The following is a 24,736-nucleotide window of genomic DNA, read 5'->3' as shown; positions in this document are numbered from 1 at the left end:
GAAAGAAATTGTGGCATCACAGAGATGCCAAATGGGGCTGGGTCACCCCCACTGCTGCCTTAGGTGTGCGTTCAGAGGCTGCCACGGAGAGGCCAGTGCCAACACCAAGGTTCAGCTGCAGAAATCCCATCCAAGCCTGTCTGCCAGATAAACAAGGCTCCTGGCCTCCAGGGCCCCCTAGCCATAGAAACACCAAGCTTGGGCTACCAGGGTGATATTCAGATAACCCACACCTGACACCATCCCGCCTCCAAAGTAAACCTTTTGCTGCTCACAGCAGGCTGTTATATGCCGTTCCCCATAGACTTGGTTGTTGAAGACTCTGTCAGTGCCTAACTTATATGTGAACATCTGACCTTGTAGCAGGTCAGGAAGGTGATAGTGGCCACCTTAGGACTAAACAAAACAATATCCAAGTACCTATGAAGACCTAGTCTTTTGGTACCTTGATTTTACCATCTGGAAAATAGGAAGCTATCATCCATCCCTGCTTTCCAGTAGCAGTAGCAGCATGACAGATTAAATTCCTTAGCATTACAAGCTGCCCACTATTTTTTGATACAGCATCCTACAAACATAGACTATCACACTGTGTTACTTTCAATTCAGTGTGTTTATATTATAAATATTTTGGAGGAAAATGTCAGGTTTTTTAATCTTTTTAAAGGAATCTTTAAGCTTTCAGAAGAATCACTAATACTGGCAGCCAGGATCTTTACATGGGCAAATAGATCATAGACTCTCTTCATAAGGTTGGAAGCAGTTGATGCAACAGTCAGTGGTTTTCTTTCTTCTTCAATCAATAGAGTAAATCTTGGCATGAATTTATAAAGGCACAACAGACTGAGCAGAAAGATGTCAACTACCGGTTAGAAGTGAAAAAAGAAGCAGCAGTGTGGGAACTTTTCACAAGTGAATGCACTTACTTTCTGGATCATTTGCTGGTTCTCAAGATGGTAACTTCAGATTTCATTTCTCAAAAATAATGAAACATTATTTGCCCTGCTGTCAGCACGGCAGACATACAGCCACCTGTAACCTCTCATTGGGTGTCTATGGGGGAATGACTTAAGCGTTCGGTTTTTCTCCCATCTTGCCTGCTCATCCTTTTTCCACAATTCCCTTTGGTTTTTATTTTCTTGATGGCATCTTTTCTTCTTGACATCACTTTCTAGTGCTTTGTAAACACCATCTGATTGCAGATCCTTCCAGTAATTTCAGCTGATATTCCACTATTCCTTTCACTAGCTCTGAACTGAAGCCACTCTCCCATTGACTATACTGGATATTTCTCTACCACTAGTCTGTAACATTATACTCTTCATTTAACTTCCTATAGAGCTGTGATTAGATTATCCTGACTAGAGCATGAAAACCTCAGAATTCAGCAGACCTGTAGTTCTAATATTACAAAAAACCAAGCAAACTAAAAAACAACTCTCCCAAAAAAATCCAAATTGCCTCCATCCTGGTGAATTCTAAGAGCTTTGAAGTATGGACAAGAATACTACACACTGTTACAAGAATAGCTGCACTATTTACATTCATCACACATCAAAAGTTAGTTGTATGCACTTAAAAGGATAGAAGCTTCCCTAAATATCTTCCTATCATTTTTTTCTCTTATTCTGCGCAGACAATTTCTGTTTTCTTATTAGTCAAAGGAAAAAGATTAGTGAAACATTTTCCATGTTGCTGAAAATTTAGCCTAGGCAGTACAAGAAGTACTGCAAAGTAAAGGGAATACAGGAGTGGGTTGAATTCCTCCTTGGTGGGGCAGAACAGGAAGGGAGATGAAGGGGAACAACAGGACCAGCTATAGGTCCAAGGCAGGATGGAAGTGTCCTTCCTTCTAGACTCTTTCTTCTGAGAAGATAAATGTCATGGTTGCCGTGACCCATGAATGATAAACTTCTCAGTCCATGCCAGCTTCCCAAACTCTCCTGCCAAAGAAAGAACCCATTGAATTTGGGTAGACGGTTTTACAGATACCTGCTACTCTAAGTTCTTCCCAGTATAGAAATATTCCACTGATTTCAATGAATCTCCACAGGGAACTTTAAGACCACCGTAAATCCCCTTTAAGCTCTCAGGTCAACTGTTCACGGCAACTGAAGAATTACACAAGGCTAAGCAAACACTCTCACTAGCTCTTCAGTCTTGGCACCTGGGTGATGGGTTTTTTCATTAATGCTTTTCACACATATACAAAAAATTCTACCCGGTAATCTACATTTTTCAAGCCTTTTTCAGGTTTAGGTCGGATTCAGCACAGCTCCAAGACCACCATCAGAGCTTAAATGATATAAGACCTTAAACAGCCAATAAATACACATGCAGTTTTCACTCAATACAGGTTAATAAAACAGTCCAAAGAGATTAAAAACCTTCATGAGCCCTCTACTTATGCTGTTCCAACAATATTTTTTTTCCCCATAGTAACTCTAAACAACTTCTATAGCAGCAGATGCATGGGGTAGGAAGGAAAGCATTTAGAAAGGTCATAGAAATCTGTAACTATAGCTCTGATGTTATTAATTCCTTCACATGGATCTGCAGGGGGCTCAGTTGCCCCTCTTCTGCCAGAGAGCGCAGCAGGGACATAGCTGCCTCCATGGCAGCCACAGAGACACCCCGGAGACATCACTCATACCCTCCTCCTCGCACAAAGCCCAATATTTAGCCTTCAGGCAGGTCAGGAAAAATTTCTCAAAGTGTCATCTTCTGCCCTCCCCAAATCAAATGATCATTTCATGAGAATTACAATGCAAACATGTTCTAGAAAATAAAAAGCAAAAATGTTTTTTTGGGGGGGGGAGGGGGAGATTGGCACAAATAGTAAATAACATGGATTTGTTTTGTGTTTAAAGATATTTATGAACACTCTCAAATACCTCCAGAGTAATGAATTTCTCTTGGATGTGGATTTGTGGAGACTTTTTGCAAACTTAGAGGAGTTAAACAAGGTGAGTAAAAAACTAAAAGTCTTACTGAGATCAGAAATCAACCAGCCCAATAAAAGGAGACAAGAAACTATCCATAAAGCTTCTATTCAGTTTCAATGCTCACATTTGGAACTTGGTTCAAATAATTAGTTTTTCCTTCATTTCTGTTTGGTATATCAGTAGGGGTCAAATTTCCCCAGTGCAAATTATTCTCATGTGCCTCCAGCAAAAGATAAACAGGCATTTGAACACGGAGGAGAGCTCATTTGGCAGTTATTTCTGAAGTAAACACGACTTTGAGACTAATTCTCATAAACAGCATCCTTTTAAAAGGATTTGTGAAGATAAACTCCGACTGCACAATCCTTACAGCAAATCAGTAAGAATGGCAAAATAACTGCAATAACAAGTTTCCTTTCACAAACAGATGGGCACAAAGACTTTGCTATCTACTATGCCACTCTGGTAGAGCAAGTTAAAACAAAATTATGATCACCCCTCTCCAGCTGGGGTTTCCCTCGGTGTGGGTGGAAGGATATCTCCCACACAGACTGGTTGCTCGGTGTTCATGTGCTATTTACCCTCCAGCTTCCAGGAGGAGGGAGACCACGAGGCTTGGCTGCGATGTGCTCCAGCTCTTTGCTGCTTGTGGCCAGTTGCTGAGAGACCATTTTCAGCTCCTGAAAGTTAAAGGAACCCATAAGCCCAAAATAGCTTTTACATAACTTCAGAAGCAAATCAGAAGGTTTTCTTAGCTTGAGAGCTCTTTTACAGTATGCCTCACCCTTAACAGCAAAGTGAATTTTGGAAGGGGCTCTTCAGCTGCATAAGTTGAATGACTGCTCACAAGACCTAAACCAGCTGCTTACTTCAAGTTCTTTCCCTTATTGTAATTCCCCTGCCTTAACAGATAACATCTCCCTTTTTAGCCAAAACAAGAAAAGCGGGGAAGCTCTTCAGAGTAGGGACAATTAGCCAGAGCTCAAACACATAAGCAAGTCACCTCTGCTCAGTGACTGACCACACACCAGGTGAGCTGCTGTGAGTGACCACCTGAGCAGGTTTGGAGATACAAGGAAAGAGATTTTTAGCTGATGTGTTTCACCTTGCGCTTGTTGTGGGCTAAGACCATATATGCAGCCAACTACTAGAGTTTAGTGGATGTGTGGTTGCTGATTCCTTTGTTCTTGTTCAAAGGAAGTGGAGTATATTGCTGTGTGCCATTTAGCGACCACAAAAGCTTGGAGCTTGGTTGTGTCTTGAGAGAATTATCTTTAATACATTTTCTATTTTGTTTTCTAATTTTGTTGTCCTTATTAATGAGGATGATAAATGACTATTATGCATATTTGTATATAAAATAGTGATCAAATGTAGGAGAAAGTAGCTGCCAAATGAATGCCTTTTATGCTTTTTTCCATGCGTTTTGCAGCATGCATTTCTTCTTGACAGCAGGCTGAATCCATGAAAAAATGCATGCTGTAAAAGGTGTAAAATGCACCCTTGTCAAAATGAAAGAAAAGCATCATCCTATAAGCAACCCTGCCCCCATAAATACACCAAACAAAGAAGTCTGTGCAGTTACAACAGCAGTTCATAGCAACATCACAGAGGATGATGTTCCCTTCTGGCCTAAAATTTGGCCTAAAGCTGAGCGTGGTCATGAATTTGTGTGCAAAGTGTGTTCAGGAGGCAAGCGTGGGCTTAGGAGCAGGCTTTCACCCACTGACAGCGTGGGCACCCTTGAATCCAGTGCAAACATATAAAGTTAACTTATGGGGAATATGTGACTTTTTATAGTATTTGATAGACATTTCTGTCATCTCCAATATCATGAAACAAACTCAAACTATGAAAGACGGTATCTTCTTCAAGTGACCATGAAGACTTCCTTAATTGTCACAGCTCTGTCATACACAATCAGTGTTTTCCAGTAGATGCCATTCATCCATTGTAATTTTTCATGTCAATTCATGTTAAATACAGCTGCTACCCTAAAATAAGTTTAAATGGAATAACTAATCTTGTTTCAAAGCTTTTGTCATATGGCATTATCATGACGTAAGTGGGTATTTGTATAGATTTGTTTTAGCTTCTGACCAATTAAAGCACTCTGGACATAATTCTGAAGCTAATTCTGGCAATGTCAGGGAGATAAGTATAGGCACCCCATTAGGCTTGGAGCCTTTGAAGAGACCAGGGATGGGAAATAAGGTTGTTTTAAATTTAACTTCAGAAGATCACTGATGCTAATTTCTCCTTTTTTTTCCCTTACTTAGATAAGTCTCCGTTTTCTGAAAACTTTTTTTGAAACTGTGAAGGAGCATGTCAGCAAGTCAGAATCTCCTACGGATTTCAGCTCCATACTCAGAAAGGTAACATAATTAGAAGTATTCTTGCTTAATTTCAGCAGGTCCTTGCAGCAGACCATTTATCATAGCACGCAGGTGCTTTAGGGCAATCAAGTCCGTCAAGGACATGCCATCTGTCACAGGCAATTTGGTTTCAGCCCCAAGCATCTCCTGTCTGCCGGCTGTTTTTCTTTTTATTCATTGGCATGTTTGAGGCGATCGTGGAAAGGTGCTCTGTGTGTGGAACAAAGTGTGGAAAGATTTTCCCTTCCTGGGGAACAGTAGCCCAGACCTTGAAGAGACTTTGCCACTGGCAGAGGCGAGCTTCTCACTCTATGGAAGATGTTTCCCTGAGACCAGACCCGAGCCCCATCGCTGGATGTTCCCTGCCTCCTTCCACTCCATCGCATAGACCCTTCCTTTAGTCCATGGACCAGACCCACAAGTGTATTTAAGTGCTTAATTAAGAGCTCAATGGGACTGAAATACCTCTTGCACTTCGGCCTGTGTTGGCTAAGCAAGAGAGAGGCACAGACACAGCTGCCCTGCCGCTGCCAAGCACTGCCCTGCAACACTTTCAGGCAGTCTGCATGGTAAACAAGGCAGTTGTCCAAACAGCAGTCTCCAGAGGCTCTGTTTCCTGCACAACTTCCCAATGACTGAAAAGTTGGAAATATTAATACAGGCAGAAAATCAATTCATGGACCTGAACTTTCCCCAGCAGTAGAAGCCATTAGAAAACTTCTGGGAAAATACTAAAACAGACCCTACCTTGGGGTTAGGATTTTAAAAAGGGAAAGGGAGGCTAGAGCTCGGCTTCTGACCCCCATTACCTCTGACTCCAGGCGTTCTTATCTATAATGTTCATGTGAGACAGACAAAATCTCAGACAAAAATGAGTTTTATCACTGATGGCATTAAACCTTTCCAAGAGCTAACACACTCGGATATAAAGTGACATGCTATATGAGCCCACGTAAAGCTGTTGCATAGATAGTTGCTTTTATCTTCAGCTTCTACATGAATTTCACATCATTTATTTCTAATGAGAACAAAGTCTAAGAATGCTTCACACCTCTTCAGAGCTGTTAGAACTGTGCTCCCATGCATTCCTTGAGCACTGTTGTGGGTTTTTTACTGCTTTACCACTTTTACTACTTTTTAACTTGCCCTTTACTTTTTTAACTCCCCCTTTCCCCCTTCCACTATTTTCCTAGGTATGAGGAAATCTCAGGTAAAATGCACATTACAAAACCAAAACTGTTGTTCCTCCCTTTGTCATGACATTTTTCTTTCTTGATAAGTTTCCAAGTCTTTTCTGCAGTTTTTCCAGGGTGACCTCTGCCAGACACACCAGATTTATTGCCTTAATTATACCTCCGCTGTCTTCTACTTGGAAAACCTGAGACAGAGAGAAGATTTCGGCATCTACCTGAAAGTAAAGTGATGGTTTGGTTGTTGTTGTCTTCAGCCTTCCTGCCTTATGACAGGATTTTAACAGCAGACTAGGAAAGTTCATTGGAAGCAAAACTGTGTAGATAGCATTTCACACAGATTTTTTGAACTGCAGAGGGTATCATAGATATGAAGTTACCCTTCTGAGCGTATGTTCCCCTGCACATGTGAAAGTCCATACTTGTAATTTAGAACAGGCAAGAGGAGGAAGCCAAAAGGAAACAACTGGCTGCGTTTTTGCAGGCAGAAAATATGTACTGCCAGCCTCTATCATTCAGATGTTTTGCACATAATCCCTTGAGTTGGTGACCTCCACCTTAACAAAGTGAGATGGTTACAGAAAAAAAGAAACAAAAATCAAGCCACATTGTAAAATCTCTCTCAAGTGTTTTACCTTGATACGTGTCCTGCATATCAGCTTGGTTTAGATGCTGGGTTGGAACACAGTATGTAGGGTATTATGTGCTTTAGCAGATGACAGGGCTCACATTCGCTGAGTACAAAACAGCCCCCAGCCTCTACGCTATGCCACATCGGCAGTGACATACACAAACCTCAAAACTGGAGAAGCGTATGATGGCTTCCTTCTGCTTAAGGAAAGGAGTATATGATACAAGCCAAAACAACGGGAGTAGAAATTCAGGAGCATGTCAGTGCTTTCATGTGTCTTGGGAGCCCACGATGAGAGAGCGGGGTGGGTTTTGCTGAGCCCTGGCAAGAAAGCTGGGATGTTCTCCTCGCTCACGGGTGTTTACTGACCCATGTGCCCACAGGGAGGAAGCAACATCCTGGATAGAACAGCAAGCAACCCCTCTGCAGTGGCAGTGTTTTAGTTCCTCTGACAGGTTTTGCTTAACCATAGATAAAGCAAATGTAGAACTTGGTATCAAACCACTACCAGTAAGTGAGCATTTACTTCCCTCTAAGGCTGGAAAGAGCTATCAGTGGTGTCTTTGTAAAGTTACAGCATTAGAGCAGGTTCTGTCTGCCAACACTGCATCTGCCTGAAGCAACAACTCCAGCCAGTGCAGCGGTGGGGCTCCCAGGGACAGGGTTCTGCTCTTTCTAACTTGTCATTAGCAGACCAGTGTGTCCTGTAAAAGACTGATCTTCAACATCACAGGCTTAGAATGAGAAACCTGAAGAAGTGGGCTTTTCTCACAGGCAGCCCAAAACTGGGAGGACACCTCTTTGTAGCAGCCAAACTCTGCAGTTTTTAGGGCCTGGGAGTTTCACATCACTTGCTCCCTGACAAGGATTTCCATACACTCACACCTAGGAAACAGTTACCCAGTGAGAAGTAGCAGGTGACCCTACAGCATAAGGTGGCCCTCAAATGTAACTGAGGTTTTCCTGATGAAATTAAAATGGCAGATAAAGAAGAACACCGCTTGATCTGCTAACATGGCCACAGCATCTGAAACGGGAAGCAACAATGCAGAAAGTGAATCTGGAGGAGCGACACAATTCCCCCTCTAGAGAGCCTTTACACTGCCCGTGCACTTACTGTGTGAGAAGTTCATCTTTAATTAGTCCCTGTCTCATTACAGTCAGCTGATGATGCAGAAAACTGTTTGCTACCTCCCTGCCAGGGAACAAGCTGAGGCCTAAGGCAGGTTTTCCTTGTCTTCAGCAGTGGTGTGAACAAAACGAACAGTGCAAGAGGCTGCATCTGCCCGAGCTGCTGGTCGCTCCTTTGCATCGACTGACACGCTATCCCCTCCTCCTTAGCAACATCTGGAAGAGGAGCACTGATGAAACAGAGAAAGACTTTATCTGGTCACTTAAAGAGAAGGTGGAAAAGTCCATACGTAAGTAGCTAAGGTTAAAAGTCAAGTGTGCAATTAACAATTAGCAAGTAATGTGGTCTTTTTGTGCATGTCCTTTGAGTATGAATGGGTCCAGTCTCCCTGCAGAGATGCAATTAGGATGTGCATGCCTTTCTACAGTCCTGAGCCCTTCCTCATTCTGTATGAAATGATTGGTGCCACCCTTGTGCTGTCAAAGCCTCTCTGAGCAAGGTCACAGGACTCCCAAATCAGTGAGTCACTTGTATTTGCTCAGAATCGTCTGCAGTGACATGCAAACAATTAAGAGCAGATCACAAATGGGAACAAATCAAGAAAGACCTCAAACAAAGACGTCTTTGAGTTGGATTTATGTCTAGGGAGGATTTGTTGGGGCTAATCCTTAATAGGATAAAATTGCACTCACAAGGGGAATATTATGTCAGCGACCTTTCACTAAGTGACAGGGTCCTACCATGTAAAGTAGCTGAAGAGCTATCTCAGCTACAGATTTTGTCTAGCTATTGTGGAAAAAGAAGGGGTTGGTCCAGGAATATTTTTATTTTTTTCCCTGCTTTTTTTTTTTTAAGTAAATAATTTATTAGTTCTAAATAATTTATTAATTCAGTCTTGTTCGGGAAGCTATAAATGCATCTCTAAGTGTCTTATGGTCATATAGTACATCAGCAGATAGGTTTATTCCCCAAAGGCCTCATGCAGCCCCCACTGAAATCAAAGACAAGACAGTGCATCAGCAAAACACTTATCCTGCCAGTCTTGGCAGGAGAGGTGCCAGGCAGCGCTCCGTCCTCACCAGCAGCACACCAGGGCCTTGAGCCACCCAGCATGGTGGCTCGCTCTCTGTTGCCATCCTTCTCCCCATCCTGGAGGCTGAAGGCTCAAACATCTCCTTGGGAGATGAGGCAGAGAGAGAGTTAATGTCTTCTAGAGATAAGTAAATCTGGGGCTCCTTCTTCTTGGGTAAAAACTCCAATGACAGAACTACCACCTAAAAGAGAGACTCAGGTTCTTTCTCTTCTTGCCAAGTCTTACGAGGAGTCCAGCCTAATGGGACACAAGGAGCACGCTTTTCAGCACAGAACGGGTCCCATAGGAAAATAAGATGGTTTTGTCACTAGTCTGGGGACTTCTGCTGGGAGGACAGCAGAAGGTATGGCCCCAAAAGACCATGGGATATCTGGGGAATACTACTGGCAAAGAAATAGGTCCTTCCAGAGTTTAGATACCTTTGGATCAAGGAAACCAAAGATAGAGGGGTGAGCCCTTTTTATTCACAGACACCTGACAAAGATCTGCCTTCATTTTTTGATCAGTGAATCAGTGACATAAGGAACAGTTGCAGCCCCAGCATTCCCCTTCTAGTGTATGTGTGCGTGTGTGTCTGGAACCGTTAATTGCAATATTACTCAACACAAAAACTTGGAATTTAAGTTGCAGGTCCATTAAAGTTTTCCTCATAATGACCCTGAATCAGCAAAGACTTAGTCCCCATTTTTCACATTCTGAGGCGCCCCCATCCCAGTTAAATACTTCAGTCACCTCTGGCACCACTTCCCCCAAAATTAATTCTCATTACTTTCAACAGTCTTTTGACCAGGCTGTATATAATGAAAATTATTTTCCTCTCACTACCTGAGACAGTTTAGAAAGGCAGGATTGTTTTTTAAAGAACTATTTAAGATTACTGTTTAATTGAGTTTTATATGATTCCCCCTGTTCCCCAGTCAGATTAGTAAACACAACCTTTTCATTTAGCAGTGAATTTAAGCATGTTTGAATGCATGGTTTTAAATTCTGGCTCTGCTGACCTAAGAGGAGTTTAGGCATTTTTCACAATGCAGCCAAGATTTCACCTGGGGCTTCACACGGGAGGTGCTTTGGCTTCCACTGGAAGTATTCAGCATCTTCTAGAAACAGGACTGGTTTTGCCAGACTTGGCAGTAACTGATGTTTCACATATTTCAGGGGATCTGGAAGGTAAAGTCAAGTGGTTGGACAACTTTCAGAAGTTCAGGCAGCTGCAGGAGGTCATAATTTGGCCTCAGGTCTGGGATCGTGACAAGAGATTCTTTGTCCCAGAGGTAAGCGGTTCTTTAAAGGGCATTTTTCCTTAAGGAAGGTTTAGTTTCCTATCTATCTTTATAGCATGGTCTAAGTTGGCCGATTGTCTGATTGTCTATATTTTAGTTACTGGGGATGGCTCTGCTCTGACAGGAGCAGCTGCAGCCTGAGCACTGCAAACAGCGTAGCTGAACACGCAGGCTGTGCACCATGCCTTGGATGGCAGCATGGGTTGCTCTCAGCTAGCATCCAAGAGAGTACGATCATATGACCCAGGAGGACTCTCCAGTGTTTGCTTTTAGGGGGCAGAATGAAATGGGATAGATCTAAGTATTACTACCTGTTTATAAGGATACGAAGTAGAAATTATTTGCCTCTCTCACTCCTCAAGCTGAGCCAAAGAAATTTCTATTTACATTTAAATAGCATTACAAAAAATTACGCAGCATACCTGGGAACACGTGCACCTTTCTGCTGCGGTTACTCCCTTACCCATACAGATAGACTTTAAGCAGCATTATGGTAACATCATCAAGTGGGTCTCACCTCAAGGATTATGTCTGTTCACGTGCAGGGCTGCAAAAACCATTAAACTCACTCCAGAAAAGAAAAACCCAACTTAACATTTCAAAAGCGTAAACACATTTAAGCAATAGCACTGCTGAAGAAACTCAGCCATGCTCAGTCATTAGCTGCGTGATGTATTTAGCCTGAGGTAAAAGCAAACGTGTGCTCAGTTTAACTGCTGATTGCCTCCTAGTTCATCACCAGATATGCAAGATTCCCCATTTTCTCTCTCTCTCTCTTTTTTGGGTCAAGTGTTTGAAGCAAAGCTTAAGAGAAAACAGCAGTGAAAACATTTTGTCTTCAGCGAACAGACTTCTGCTACATGAAGGGAGACTAACCATAGCAGGTAACATCCCTAAATGTCCTGGTATCAGGCGTTAGCTTAACAGAATCATATTTTGTTATGGCAGGTCCAGAATGAACCTCTGCAACAGTATTTGGGCAGGTGCGGGAAAGAAAAAGCAAATGTACAGCTTGTCAGAGAGAGACCGAGAAACAGCCAAACCGCCAAAAGGATGAGTAATCTGCATGATTGTTTATTGTCACATCTGGATATTCAGTCTGCCAGATGCTGAAGAAATCAGCTTGACTGGCCAACGCCTGCCTCTCAAAGAGAGCGTTTTACTGTCACGTTCAAGAATGCGGCAAGAGGAAAACGGGAAGTTTAGACTGTCCTATACAAGGTGCCCTACGTGCCCGGGGACCGATGTCAACATACCTCACCTCTCTGGCACCATATCTGCTATGTGTTTCATTGAAAATTACTGGAAAGTCCAGAGGTTTTTCTTATTTTTATTTCATACTTCATCTCCAAGACTGCTGTTTTGATGGATACCTTGGAACAAGAAGGTGTTATCCTGCCGGGTGGCTTCCCTTTTTATGGGAACAGAGTACTCATACAACATGCCATTAACTCCACAGGTAGCACAGTGGTCCCACGCAAGCATGTTGATTTCTACAACACTGCTCGCAGCTGTCTATCACCCTGGCAGAGTGGAGACTCACATCTCCAGACACACAGGCACCACTTTGTGGCAGGGCAGAGGTTGCCTGCTGGGGAGCTACTGCAGAATCTCCACCTGCACAGGAGAGGAGAATTTTCTCCTTGCACGAGCAGGAAGCAGAGCCTGGGCAGTTTGGAAAAGACAATCAGCTGAAAAGATGCTGGAAGCTGCGTGCCATGGTGGCTGCAGGGCTATAGCAATGGTTTGACAGAAACGAGCGCAGCCCATGTCTTACATTTCCTTCACCACCTCCTCAGGAGCAGAGGTGAAGAGAACAAGCACGCAACACTTTCTGTCTCCCACCACCATTATTACTGTTATAAAGGGAGCAGCAAAAGGGACACAGTCCATTTTTCAGTTTTTTTGTTTTCCCTCCCATGTGAGGAGAATTATAGTAGCAGAGAAGGCGGCACAACAGCAGGGATATGGAGAGCAGAAGAAAAGGTTGCTGCTGATGTTTAGGGGGGGGTGGGCAGAGGAGAAAGAAAGCCACCGAGTCCTCTCCTGACAAAGCTTTCCTCTGCACTCATTGCTCTCTTGATGAGACATGAGCTCCCAATGCAGGAGGTAAGGGTGGCCATTGGGTGGCCACATTTCTTTCTGCAATATGTAATTAGAAAATGGAGAAGGAGATGTAAGCATAACTCTTGCCCATCAAGACAGAGAGCTGCCTGCAATCTGCAATATAAAAGTGCCTGGCATTTGGTCACTTGTCTGAATGAAATATCTTTCAAGACAAAAATGAAATCACAAGCCAAATATAATGCCTCACAACAGAAAGAAGCATATCCTGAAGTCACCACTCTGAACAGACTCACACAAATTCGGTGTTAAGGTGAACTGCGCTTGTTTGGATGAAACTGAGATCACTGAAACCACAGTTGCATGGGGTTTTTTGTAATCCTGTAACTGAGAATAGGAGCAGCTGAGAGAAGTGGGTTTGTTCAGATGTAGGAAGAGAAGGCTCAGGGAAGACATTACTGCTGTCTTCAACTGCCTAATGGCTGGTTTAAGGCAGATGGAGCTAAAGGCATCTTGGAGTTGCACACAGAAAGGATGAACATAACTGCAAGTTGCAGCATGGGGTATTCCCCCATTAGATAGTTGGAAAAACTTGTTAACAATGAGGGTGGTCAAATATTGGTACAGGGGACCAGAGAGGTTGCAGTCTCTCCTTTCCTGGACATACTCAAAACTTGACTGAACAACCTGCTCTAGCTTGGCCTGCTTGGAGCAGTGGGTTGGACCAGAGACCTCCAGAGGTTCCTTGCAGCTGATGCCATTCAATGACTGTGAACACAGTATAAATCAAACAGAAAAGTTTGTCCACAGCAGTAGACAAAGTTTACAACAAATAATTCTTTCCTGTGTAACACCCACAAAAGCCTATTGCTGTACAAGAGATGCTGTGGAGAACCCTCTATGAAGTTTCTGACTTCATAGAAACTTACAGAAGGGTAGTTTTTATAAGATGTCTGATACACACTAACTTGTTTGTCTGTAGTCTTCTGAATCTCCAGTGGCACGTAAGAAGGTCCTCATGGTAGTTTCTGTATTCTCCATGCAGCTGGCTGATCCATGACCTAGTTAGAATTTTAATTTTCAGTAGTTACTGATGTCGCTTTGTGCAACATTAATGAGACAAGAAGTTTTCAAGCCAAACCTTTCAGAACCAAACACTCAAAAAAGTATTTTAGGATCCTGCAAGATTGCCTGGATAGCTCTGACCAACCCCATTTGCTGTGAAGAGTAGCTGGGCATTTCATGCCTACTTTTCACACCCAGAGATGCCCCATTGGTACAGAGTAGCCAGAGGACAGATTATAAAGGATAAAGCCTGCAGCAGATAAAGGAGGCGATTCTGGAAGTGAAATAGGACAGCAAGTTGGGACCAAAAAGGGAAATTAAAGAAAGATTCATGGAAAAGGATAGGAGGAGCCATAAACAAGGAAGAGATCAAAGGACCAAACTCTGCAAATCCAATAGACAGTCCAGGTTTCCTGCAAAAAGTTGCTTAAAAAATTACTCTTGCTTTTGTTAAATTGCTCCCTATTATTTATTATAATACCACCTGAACCTTCCACATGGCTTGGAGATCAACCTGAAAGACTTTGAAACATTCTCACAGGCATTTGTTGTTATACTCCTCACATCCTCATGACCTCTAAGCTAGGAAGAAAAGCTAAGCCAACACTATTTTGTGTAGTTTTTGAAAGGCTTTTGCAATGCTATCAATTAACATTTTGTCGCTGCAAAAGCCTGTGAAGAGTGCAGCATACCAGTATTTAAAGGTACAAGGAAAAGGTGGCACTTCCCTATTCCTTTACCTCTGCCATTTTCAGAAGGTTCACTGTTTACCAGGTAAGATTTGCTAATTTATAGCATGCTGATTGTTGTATTTGTAGGTACTCCAGGTGATCCAGGTCACTTTTCCTGGCAGGCAAGTAGTTGTTTTTTCATAATGAGGTAGCTGCTACAAGGTACAAGTATTAGTAGCCAAAATCATCAAGAGACACAAGATTTTTTAAGTGCTGCATTTGAGAGTGCAGACTAGGGCATGAGTAGTTGTTTACTATGTTGGAAACCATGCTTCTCTGTTAAAAGCATTTTGTAAGATGCAGTGAGTCATAGATGTGCCTCATCTTAGAAGTAGCAATTCCTTAAAATAATCACACCATCATACTGATTTTTTTTGTTTTCCTCCTCAGAAAGCACAAGACTTCTTGACGTCTACCTCTTCCTATTCGATGATTTCCTATTAATTACCAAAACTAAACGTAACAAAAAGGTAATAATGGATAGAGATATACATGGTTGCGGTTGTTATGTTTTTTTTACCTTGGTAAATACTTTGAATTTATTTTTGTTGTTAGATCAATCTTCCAAAGCACAAGACGACTAATCGGCATGAAGGACGGGTGATACTTCCTTATGCTAATAGCAAACCATAACACTGATTCAAAACCCTGCTTCTAGGCTCAGTATGTTACAGGAATACTATGACAGAATTTACATTACAAGACCTTAATATTTTCCTGGTGGTGTTCTGATGAGCTGGATTCCTAAAGCTCAGAAAAGTTTCAAGAATATAATAAGTTTTCTAATGCTCCCCTCATGACTCAGTCCAGCAACCTGAGAAATTTTTATCCCAGAGATATCAGAACTGTTGGAAAGAATTGAAAAAAAAAAAAGGGGGGGAGGGGGAGAAAACAGGGAAATACTAAAATAGATGGAAGGTTGGCTTTATTCTCAGTTCCAACACAGCTCGTTTTATCTGTCCTCTCTTTGCCCTGATTTCCCCTAGTTTAAAATGGAGATATAATGACTCTTCTTAAGAAAATTTTTATTGATGAAAGATGCTATAGAGAGAGTTCTATAGATGATAAATATCTGTATTTAGGCACCAAAAAAAAGGACTGGATGACCTGAAATTCCTAAAGCTTCAGTGTAGGAGTGTATCTAGCTAATTAAGTTTATGAAGATGATTTAAATTAATGCTAAGCGGACCTGTGCTAAACCTCAAGTAGTTTGTGTCTGATTTAAATTCTTCTTGGTTTCTTTTAAAGAAGTACCTGTTCTGCCTTTGTAGGAGATAGAGAAGGCACGCAGTGAGAGATGGTAGAACAGCAGCACCATCCCATAGAGGGGGAGGAATGAAGGGAGTAGGGATTCAAGAGGCCTGGTGCCCACAGGCAAGTCTCTTTGAGGGTTGCCCCACGTACGTGTGTTGATGAACCTTCTGTGAGGGGCTGCAACTCGTCTGGAGCCCCAGCAATTGTGTGTTCTGCAAGTGCGCACGGGGAGACAGGGAATTGCACCTCCAAGGAATGGAGAAAAAGTCCTGCTATTAAAAGAAGGAGGGGCGGGGGGGAAAGGGGAGGAAAAAAAGACCTTTGAACACCTTTGACTGTTTTCTGCCCGTGGATTTGTATTGCATTTCTCTTGTGGTTTTTTAGTACAAAGTGTGACCTTGCAGGAGAACCCCAGGTACCGATGAATTTTTCTGAGGTTCTTCAGGCAAATAAGCTGCCTGAGTACCTTTGATAAGAGAAAACACATAATTTAGGGCTGTTTAGTGCCTATACTTCATGAGCAGATGGCAGACAACCAGCTAACCAACTTCATTTTCTATTCCCAGAAATACGGGGGCTCAGACGCCGGCTTAATCCCTGTCTGTCCTTCCCTCACTCCTGAGCTGCAGTCCTTCATAAGAGAGGGTGGGTTTTGCACGGTCCTAGACCAGCCCATCCCGCTAGACAGATTGATACTGAAAAACGTTGACCCTGTCCACGTTACAGGTACGTGCCCACATGCATTTGAACCTCTTCATAAATACCACTTCAATGCATTGCGTACACGGCAGTGTAAGGATAAGACGCTGTTTGCCCACAAACCACCCCCAGATGCCTGGAGTGCAAACGCTGGTGCCTCAGCACTGTTTGGCTTCACAGCTCTGCTCTTACTGTGAGGCATGACCTGCTAACACAGACGTTACACTCCGTGTCCCCCTGCCTCTAACAGTGACTTTCACGTACACACCAGCGACTGTCAGATATTATCCATTCACCCCAAAGGAGGTATCAAGACTCCAATGACTTCTTTCTCACGAACCAAGTATTTCCTTGCCCTAACCATCCTAATACGCTCTGTCAAACACCCTGCCTCTTTCCCAAGTACATTTTCAATTCCGTAGTAGTTATGCAGCATTTTTTCAGTTGTGCCACTGCCCAACACCCCAGCACACTGCTCTCCTGGGTGTCCCCACACGTGTGCAGCAGCAATTCTCGAGGGGGCTGGAGAGGAGATTTACCTCCTGCTGCTGCTCCTACTCACCTCCCTACCAGCTATTGAAGGATGGAAATTACCCACCATACGTCAATGCTTCCTCGCTCACAGACATCCAAACGCATCGCCAGGGGAAATTGCCCCAATAACACCTGGTGCTGTGTCCTTGGGTGAGGAGGGGAGGAGGACTGACCTGCACAGAGAGTGACCAGCCTTACCCTGCCAAAACAACGTCCCTGGAGTCACCAAATCAGAGCTGGGGTGAGAGAGCGGGCATGAAAAATCAGGCCTCCCTTCGGTCTGAGATGCAGGCTCTCACACACCTCAGTCTAACACTGCCCAGATCCCAGGAGCCTCCTATACCAAGGAGAAATTAGAGAAATGCAAATCTCTGGGCTCCAGGGCCTGTCAGGCATCCTAATCCTAAAGACTGGGAGGAAAAGCTCAGGGAGCTAGAGTGCTCTGTAGGAAATCAATAGATATGGAAAATAAACATAGAGCCCGTAAAATAACTTTGAAATACATTCACCCAGAGTAATTAGCTTTCAGCATCAATGCTGATAGGAACTAAAGGTAGGCAATAAAAGGCGAATGACTAAAGATGAGATAAGGGGATGAACACAGAGAAGAATAACCTTTTTTTAAATGTGCTCCAGGCATCGTCTGTCTGCCTAATGAGTCACCCTACCAACCCTGCAGAAATGAAGCAAATGCAGCCACCACCTCTCGCCTGCAGGGTGGAGGGGAGGGCAGCCCCACGTTCCCGCCTAAGCCCAGACTAGCTGCAAGGTCGACACCTTCAGGGTGCTGGAAAGGGCGGTGCAACCACCCTCCAGTTTGCACATACAAGATTGGGCATAAAAGCCATTAATGGACGTAGGAATAAGATTTTTGGATTTTTTTTCCAAGACAGCATTTCCTACATTCAGACATTTCCAACCAGGGTCCTTCTATCCCCATGATCCAGCTGCAACCAGCAGCGTAGACAAAGTTACCTGCTGCATCCCAGCCCAGGCTTGGGCCACTGGTCATGGCCCTTCCCTGCACTCTGGACCTCATTGCCCGATTTCTCTCCCATATATTCCTGCCAGCTTCATTACAGCTGTAGCTATGGCAGTCTCCGTTACCTACCCATAGGTTTGTAACACTTTGGAAGCCCCATCCTAATACAGGACCCCTTGGAGCGGGGTACGATAAAAATAGTGAGAAAAATTACAAGAGGGACCTTGCAGTTCAGATTTCCACTATCTTGTGTAAAATAAGCAAAACTTCCACTGCCAATGGAAAATGTCCCTTTGCAGGAAAAAAGAAAAAAAAAAAAGAAGAGATTAAATATTGTCAGGAATGTGTGACCTTGGGGAATGCTGCCAATTTATTTGCAGTCTCAGGGAGACTCTTACTACTGGTGGCAGTAAAAGATTAGTTAGCATGTTCTTAGAAAGGGCAGCATGTGACTTGTAGTGATCCACCACGTTAATCAAAAATGAAACTCTGATTTTTGATCTAACAAGTACTTTTGCATCCATTAGTTTGCTGAGGGTTGATCTCACTTTAGAAAGAAAAATACCTCAATACAAGGACTAGAAAAAAACATATATATTGCAATGTCATAGAAATACCCTTTTGGCAGCAGGCAGGAGGCTGATAATTATACAGGATAATTCTAGCCCAAAGCCTGCTACGTATCAGTGAAAGGATAAGAGAGATAATGGTGTGCTCATAACACTGGGAAGCTACCCTAAAAGCAGAACTATCTGCAAATGCCAGGACCTTGTACAAGAGATGTAACTTTACATGTAAGTGTAATAGTAGGAACCCATCTCTGAAGATCGTAAGCAGCAACTTACTTTCTGATTAGGAAATTGCTTTCCTTTTAACATTCTGCTCTGGATTTAATTTTTGCAGTTACTTATTATTGCTCCACTATTAATGCTTTACACCAAGTTTGAAGGGGCCAGACCCACTGGTATGTCACTATATCAAAGACTGGTAATCTTTACAGCCACAGAATTTCTTTTAAAAAGCATTACTGAGAGCCCGATGCCAAGCATTGCCCAGAAAATACATTTTTAGAACTGTAAAGTTGTATTTCCCATTGACCACAGACAGACAGAAGGCATGAGTTCTGAAACATACCCCCTCAGCTGCTACAAATTGCTGCTGCTAACTGATTTGCTGCAGTAATTTAACCAGTCTGTGCTCCACTTTCCTTTTCTATAAAACTAGGATTATAGGACACTATCTTCCAGAAACATTTAGAGGTCTGACTGTAGAACACTTGGAAATGCTTGGACAAGAAGCATTACGCAGCAGCAAGATATTCTACATAGTACAAGGCTTCACAGCAAACTACATGAACTAGATAAGTTTATCAAAAAGATATGTCAACTGTAGTAGACTCAGAAAAATGCTGCCTTGTCTTGGCAGCTCAAGATCTGCGCTCTCCTCGGGCTGTGTGGGTTCAGGAGCAGCGCTCCGCTTAGGGCCACCGCTCGCGGGGAGGCAATCCCGCACCTCGTTCACCATTGCTTCGTTTACAGCAACGTCAACTCCAGCTAAAAAAAGCAACGCCACGTGAATCCAGTGCATTATAACAGGTTACTGTGCCCACCTCCCTGCCACAAACAGTCCACCCAAGCACGCCTGCCATCTGCTGCAGGGTTTTGGCTACCTGAAGATGCTTCCTCCTCCTCTTCCCCCAAACTTCCTTCGTAGCAGACTTAAGCTACCCCTTCACTCCAGACATGCGACGTTGATGCCGGTTTGTCCCCTTGCAGGGAAACCTGCCCCATAATGCCCGAAGTCATCTGCAGGACCCAGGAGATGCTGCTGTCATACCCAGAGTCACCGATTAACTTCCGCAGAAGTTTGGCAGGAACCGAAGGGCTGCTGGCAACATGCCCGGCCCTGCGAGACATTGCTGCCAGCAGCCGACCGGGGGCACCCTGGGCAGCAGCGCCAGCTCATGCACATGCCCCAGGGAGAGCCCAAACCCACCATCAGCCCAAGTGCAGCCACTTCCCTACGTAGCAGCCGTCATATGGACCTGTTTGAAATAAAATAAAAATGGGGCCTTATCTTTAATTTTTGATATTTTTCTCTAACTTCAGGTATGATTTAGTCCACTTTGAATGGAAACTTCTCGTAATGATCCTCAGCTAGACTCAAAAGCACCTTAGCTGCACAATGATAAAGTAATTAAAATAAAACAAATGCAAGCAGAATTAACTTTTTGAAATAACAAAGCTTCCCGCACAACAAAAAACTAACCCTATCAGGGTGCATTGCCCTATTAAGAATCAGAAAAGATGATTACACATATCATTTCTGCAATTATAACGAGACAATGTGATACAAAATTGGACTGACAGCTGCACAAGGGAATTTATATCATTTCTCCATATTTTTTCCACAGTCTTCAGCCTGCGAAATGCTTTCCTAATACAGCACGAAAATAGGTATCGTCAGTGCATAGCAGTCTTCTTACTACAAGCTCAGACAGAGACTGCCAAGGTAAGTAGCACAGCTTTTTTTTTTTCTTCTCTAATTACACAACTATGCTTTCCCTAAAGGAAGATCTCAGCCTAAAAGTGGCCGTGCTGTGCTGAGAATCTATTACAGTTGTGACATTTGACCAAAACCAAACCAAACCAAAATAACACCCCAGTGTTCTGGCTCACACATTTGTTACAGAATTTTTGCTGTTGAACACATACCAATTTTGTAAGAGGGTTGATAGCAGGTCATATTCTTGTTGAAAAACATTATCATTTCCGATTGCTAAAAAAAAAAAAAAGCCATTTCTTGTGTCACAGAAATGAAGACGGTCAGCCCCCCCAGAGAAGTCAACCAAAACACACACCCCCCGCACCCAACTCATATGCAGTAGTACTCAGATCAGAAAACTGTATCATGCTCATCTATGCACGACACACATCTTGCAATTTCAGATTGAACAGATGGTATGATTAATTCCACTGTTATATAAATTTACCCCTCATTTTCACACCACATCACATTTCTAGTAACAGTGCTGTATATAACATCTGAAAGTGCGGTAGGCACTTCACAGAAGTATTTTTTTCTCCTGCAAGTTGAATTTCATTCTCAGATACCTAATGCACAGAAATTTGACTACCACTAATACTAATTCTTAAAAGTAAATTGCAGTAGATAGACTTTTCAGGGAAAAGCAATGAGTGAATTCTTTCCATTTCCAAGTCACTGGTTGGTACTTGGAATAGGTATCCACTACAGGTATCTACTCAAGAAGTCATTACCTTCTCCTGTTATTGAAATATTACCTTTCCCTTCCAAAGCTGCCTTCACACCAGCTGGCTACCATCTTCTCAATGTCTCCCAAGTCCAGTTTACCAAAGGAGAAAATCCTGCAGTGAAAGGTTCTTTTCACTTGGATGTGGTGGCATTACCGCATTTTGTTGACTTTAGGCACTCTGAGCCCTAAGAAAGGTAGACTTTCCAGCACCAGTTGGATAAAGTGAAATACCTTATTTCAGCTCCCAAGAAGCCCAATCTCAGCACGATCAATGTATTTTTTAAAGAAACTTTGCTAGCCAAGATGAGCTCATGGGTTTAGCTGACGTGATTCTGCAAGGCAGAAAGGAAGATGACCTGGCTAAGATTGATACTGGTGAGGACCGTCAGACCAGGGCCTCGAGCTAGCTAAGCTATATCAAAACGGAGACAGCAAACTGAATGAAGCCGTACGTCTCATATTCTCGTTGACTCGTCCCAAGCAGAGGGCTATTACGTTGCGAGCTGCCTCTTAGATCTCCTGATTTTTGTGAAGTGTCTGCCTCGGCTCCCTTGCAAAGCCCAAGCTCACCCTGCCCGCCTGCCTCTCGCTGCCATACTGTGCTCTACCGACTGCATGGCGAGCACACACAACGCAGTGAACGTAGATGCAGCGAATCCCTCCCTTGCCCCACTCCCACCTCTCTCTCGGAGACCCAATACTCAGCAGACACGTGAAAACACAGACCTGAAATATGCTGCTCATCCCACTCATACCACCGTCCCGCCCTCTGTTCCCTTCTCCCTGTCCCCTGCTCTCCTCCCTGAGCCTTGAAAAGCTCAACAATTTAAATCCTGCCTCCTGTGGGTCCCTTACTGCCTGGCAAACCCCTGTGTAACCACCACCATGCTGCGCATCGGACCCTCCTCTGCCAGCAGCTCCAGAGGGGCCAGAGCAACCGCCCCATGCCAAAGCCAGGCTCTGTGCTCTGCCAGGCACATACAGCCTGCACGTGCAGACTCTTCCCACGTCCTCTGCTGGGACTCCTTAAACCTGTAGGTCATCCAATTTCTCTCTCCAGATTTCTATTTTTCAAAGCCATGTTTTTAACTCGTTCAGGGTGTAAACACACACAAGAAACAAGCAGATGGGTCAATAACAAAATTCACGAATCCCAGCATAGCATGAAGTAGAACAGGCTGCCTCTTCTCATGCATTTCCACTCTTTACATCAAAGCTCAGTGTCTCTACATGCGTTACAGCAGGGAGAGCAGCCCCTGACCGGGCAAAATAAAAATCCTGGGATGTGAGAAGCACAGCTAGACCTTAAGCTCGTATTGCTGCCAACTAATTTGTAATGTCTAATCATAGCAATTTAGAGACAACTCAGCTTCTGCAACCCAGACCATCTGGACTAGCACAAAGAGAAGGAAGTTACGTATTTTAAATCCATCTCTCCAGCCATCACCCCCTGCCCTCATACCTGGATGACAACAGATATAGAGGTGAATGCTGCCAGTGCGATGCTAGAAACTGAAATTCATGTGACAGCACATGACAGATCTTGGAGGGGGACAGAATCTGTGATGCTGATAGCACTGGGGCTGTCTGAATCAGAGAAACAGGGAGTCCAAACTGCAGGGACAGCATTAAACTAATAAATATTACACAAAAACAGGTGAAATAGCCTGCAGCAAACGTCACCATTACAAGCAAGCAGAGCATTAAAATCCTACCTTCCAACCAAAAAGGAAACCTTCACTAGAAACCCCTGGCCCCAGACACAGACTCCAGCACCGTGTAGTGGCATGAGCAACTGGGAGAGTCTCAGTTCTGGGATAATTCACGTTTACTTCAGGAATTTTGAGCATGGGCCTGAAGAAAGGCTAAATAAAACTAAAGGCTCTGGGTGTTTATGTATCCGAATTACTGGAACTTTTTTAGATTGTCTTGGTTTACAAATTATTTTTTCTTATTACAGAAAACATGGATGTCACAGATAGAAACAGCAATCTCCAATTACACCACGCAACATGAAACCAAGAAAAGCACCGCTTTCTGCTTCCCAGCTGAATCCTCTGAAATATAATAATGTCAGCACAGCACCGACAGAACCAGTGGAAGACTGTTGTGGTGATAACACAGTTATTTTTTGCAGCACGCCTTAAGTTTCTGAAGCTAACAGATTTCTGACTTGACTAGACAGAAGCGAGGAGTTTTGACCACAGGGTGTAGGAATAAATTGGAGGGGGAAAATGAGCCATGCATTAAATGTATTGCTCTTAGATGCTCCTTTGCTTCAGCTAGGGGAAGGCTCTTGCCATCCAGGGAAGCTTTAATACAGCTTGTCATTTCCTAGAAAGCAGGACAGGGGAAAAAAAAACCTATGTTGGTGAAGAGAACTCATTCACCAGAAAAGCCTAGAAGAGTTATTCCGAGATCATTCAAACTGTATTAATAAATTTCATGAAATTAAAATTGTGTAGCCATAGCTCCTGATAGTTATGCCTCTCTACCTACTAAACTATAACATCACAAGATGTTTTTTGCATTAAGATTGAGCTTGTGGAGGCAGATCAGTAAAAGTATATGTTGTGTTGACTCCCCATTAATTTTTAAAATGAGATTAAGTTTCTTTGAAAAAGGACGTCATTACATATAACATTCAGTTAAATTAGAGATGCTACAGCATATATAAAAAGAAAGAACAAAAGTGCAATGATGCCCTGCTTTATTGGGATTTTTTTTTACCTGAGCTTTTTCACCACTTTATTAACAGCAGATCTGTCATTATGCATTGTTTACATCCATTTAAGCCTTTAAAGTTCAAGTTTGCTTCACAAACTTGAGTGTTCCTTTTGCATTAAACCATTCAATACTTCACTGCTATCCCAGATGTGTGGTCCACGTCGCAGAAGTGTGCCCCTGTTAATCATTTTATCTTTCCCTCTTTTTGACGTACTGGAAGATACCCACAGAACAGCCTGAAACTGCTTGTCACAACATTCGTGCAGGTTACTACCACGGAGGGAGGGTGCTTCTCACCAGTTTAGCCTTGGCTAATCCCCTGAGATTAGCCATAGTCAAGAGAAAAAAGGAGACTTCCCTAAACCCACTCTAAGCGACACTGTCACTTCTCCCAATTTCTGTCCGCAATCAGCTAGTCTCCCTCAGCAGAAAGGTTAGCCCTTAGAATATCCCCTCAGTGTCAGAAATTACTTCAGGGGGAAGCAAACAGAGAAGCCACCCAGATGAGGACTATGCTGAAGAATGTAGGAGTGCCATTCCAGTCGTTCACATTATTCACAGGGAAGTCAGCATTCACTTTGCATTCACCTCTACTCCACAATCGAATTAGTCATGAGTCCAAGTGTTGACCCTAACCCCGCTCCTCCCCAGCTCCACCCATGAGGATGTGGTGGTACATTCTATCCACTTGAGCTGGTTCACCTGTATACACAAGCTATGGTCTGGAGGCTGTATATATGTATGCGCTTACCTGGTT

The 24,736-nt window shown here is 43.3% G+C and overlaps 1 protein-coding gene across 1 annotated transcript in view; it reads left to right on the top strand.

Annotated features, from left to right (window-relative positions):
• The window catches only part of PLEKHG7 (pleckstrin homology domain containing, family G (with RhoGef domain) member 7), a 26,699-nt gene extending 3,206 nt beyond the window's left edge, over positions 1 to 23,493 (top strand). Inside the window, exons 3-13 of the mRNA XM_009321362.1 lie at positions 807 to 956; positions 2,871 to 2,966; positions 5,225 to 5,320; positions 6,621 to 6,734; positions 8,388 to 8,562; positions 10,525 to 10,640; positions 11,440 to 11,533; positions 14,900 to 14,979; positions 16,330 to 16,489; positions 20,392 to 20,489; positions 23,213 to 23,493. Of these exons, the coding sequence (XP_009319637.1) occupies positions 807 to 956; positions 2,871 to 2,966; positions 5,225 to 5,320; positions 6,621 to 6,734; positions 8,388 to 8,562; positions 10,525 to 10,640; positions 11,440 to 11,533; positions 14,900 to 14,979; positions 16,330 to 16,489; positions 20,392 to 20,489; positions 23,213 to 23,320 (1,287 nt within the window). The 3' untranslated portion in view covers positions 23,321 to 23,493. The remainder of the gene's footprint in view (positions 1 to 806; positions 957 to 2,870; positions 2,967 to 5,224; positions 5,321 to 6,620; positions 6,735 to 8,387; positions 8,563 to 10,524; positions 10,641 to 11,439; positions 11,534 to 14,899; positions 14,980 to 16,329; positions 16,490 to 20,391; positions 20,490 to 23,212) is intronic.
• Positions 23,494 to 24,736: the final 1,243 nt, after the last annotated feature.

The sequence above is a fragment of the Pygoscelis adeliae genome, unplaced genomic scaffold, assembly GCF_000699105.1.
Source record: "Pygoscelis adeliae isolate BGI_AS28 unplaced genomic scaffold, ASM69910v1 Scaffold232, whole genome shotgun sequence".
Lineage (NCBI taxonomy): Eukaryota > Metazoa > Chordata > Aves > Sphenisciformes > Spheniscidae > Pygoscelis > Pygoscelis adeliae.
This window is presented reverse-complemented; position numbering and strand designations above follow the sequence as displayed.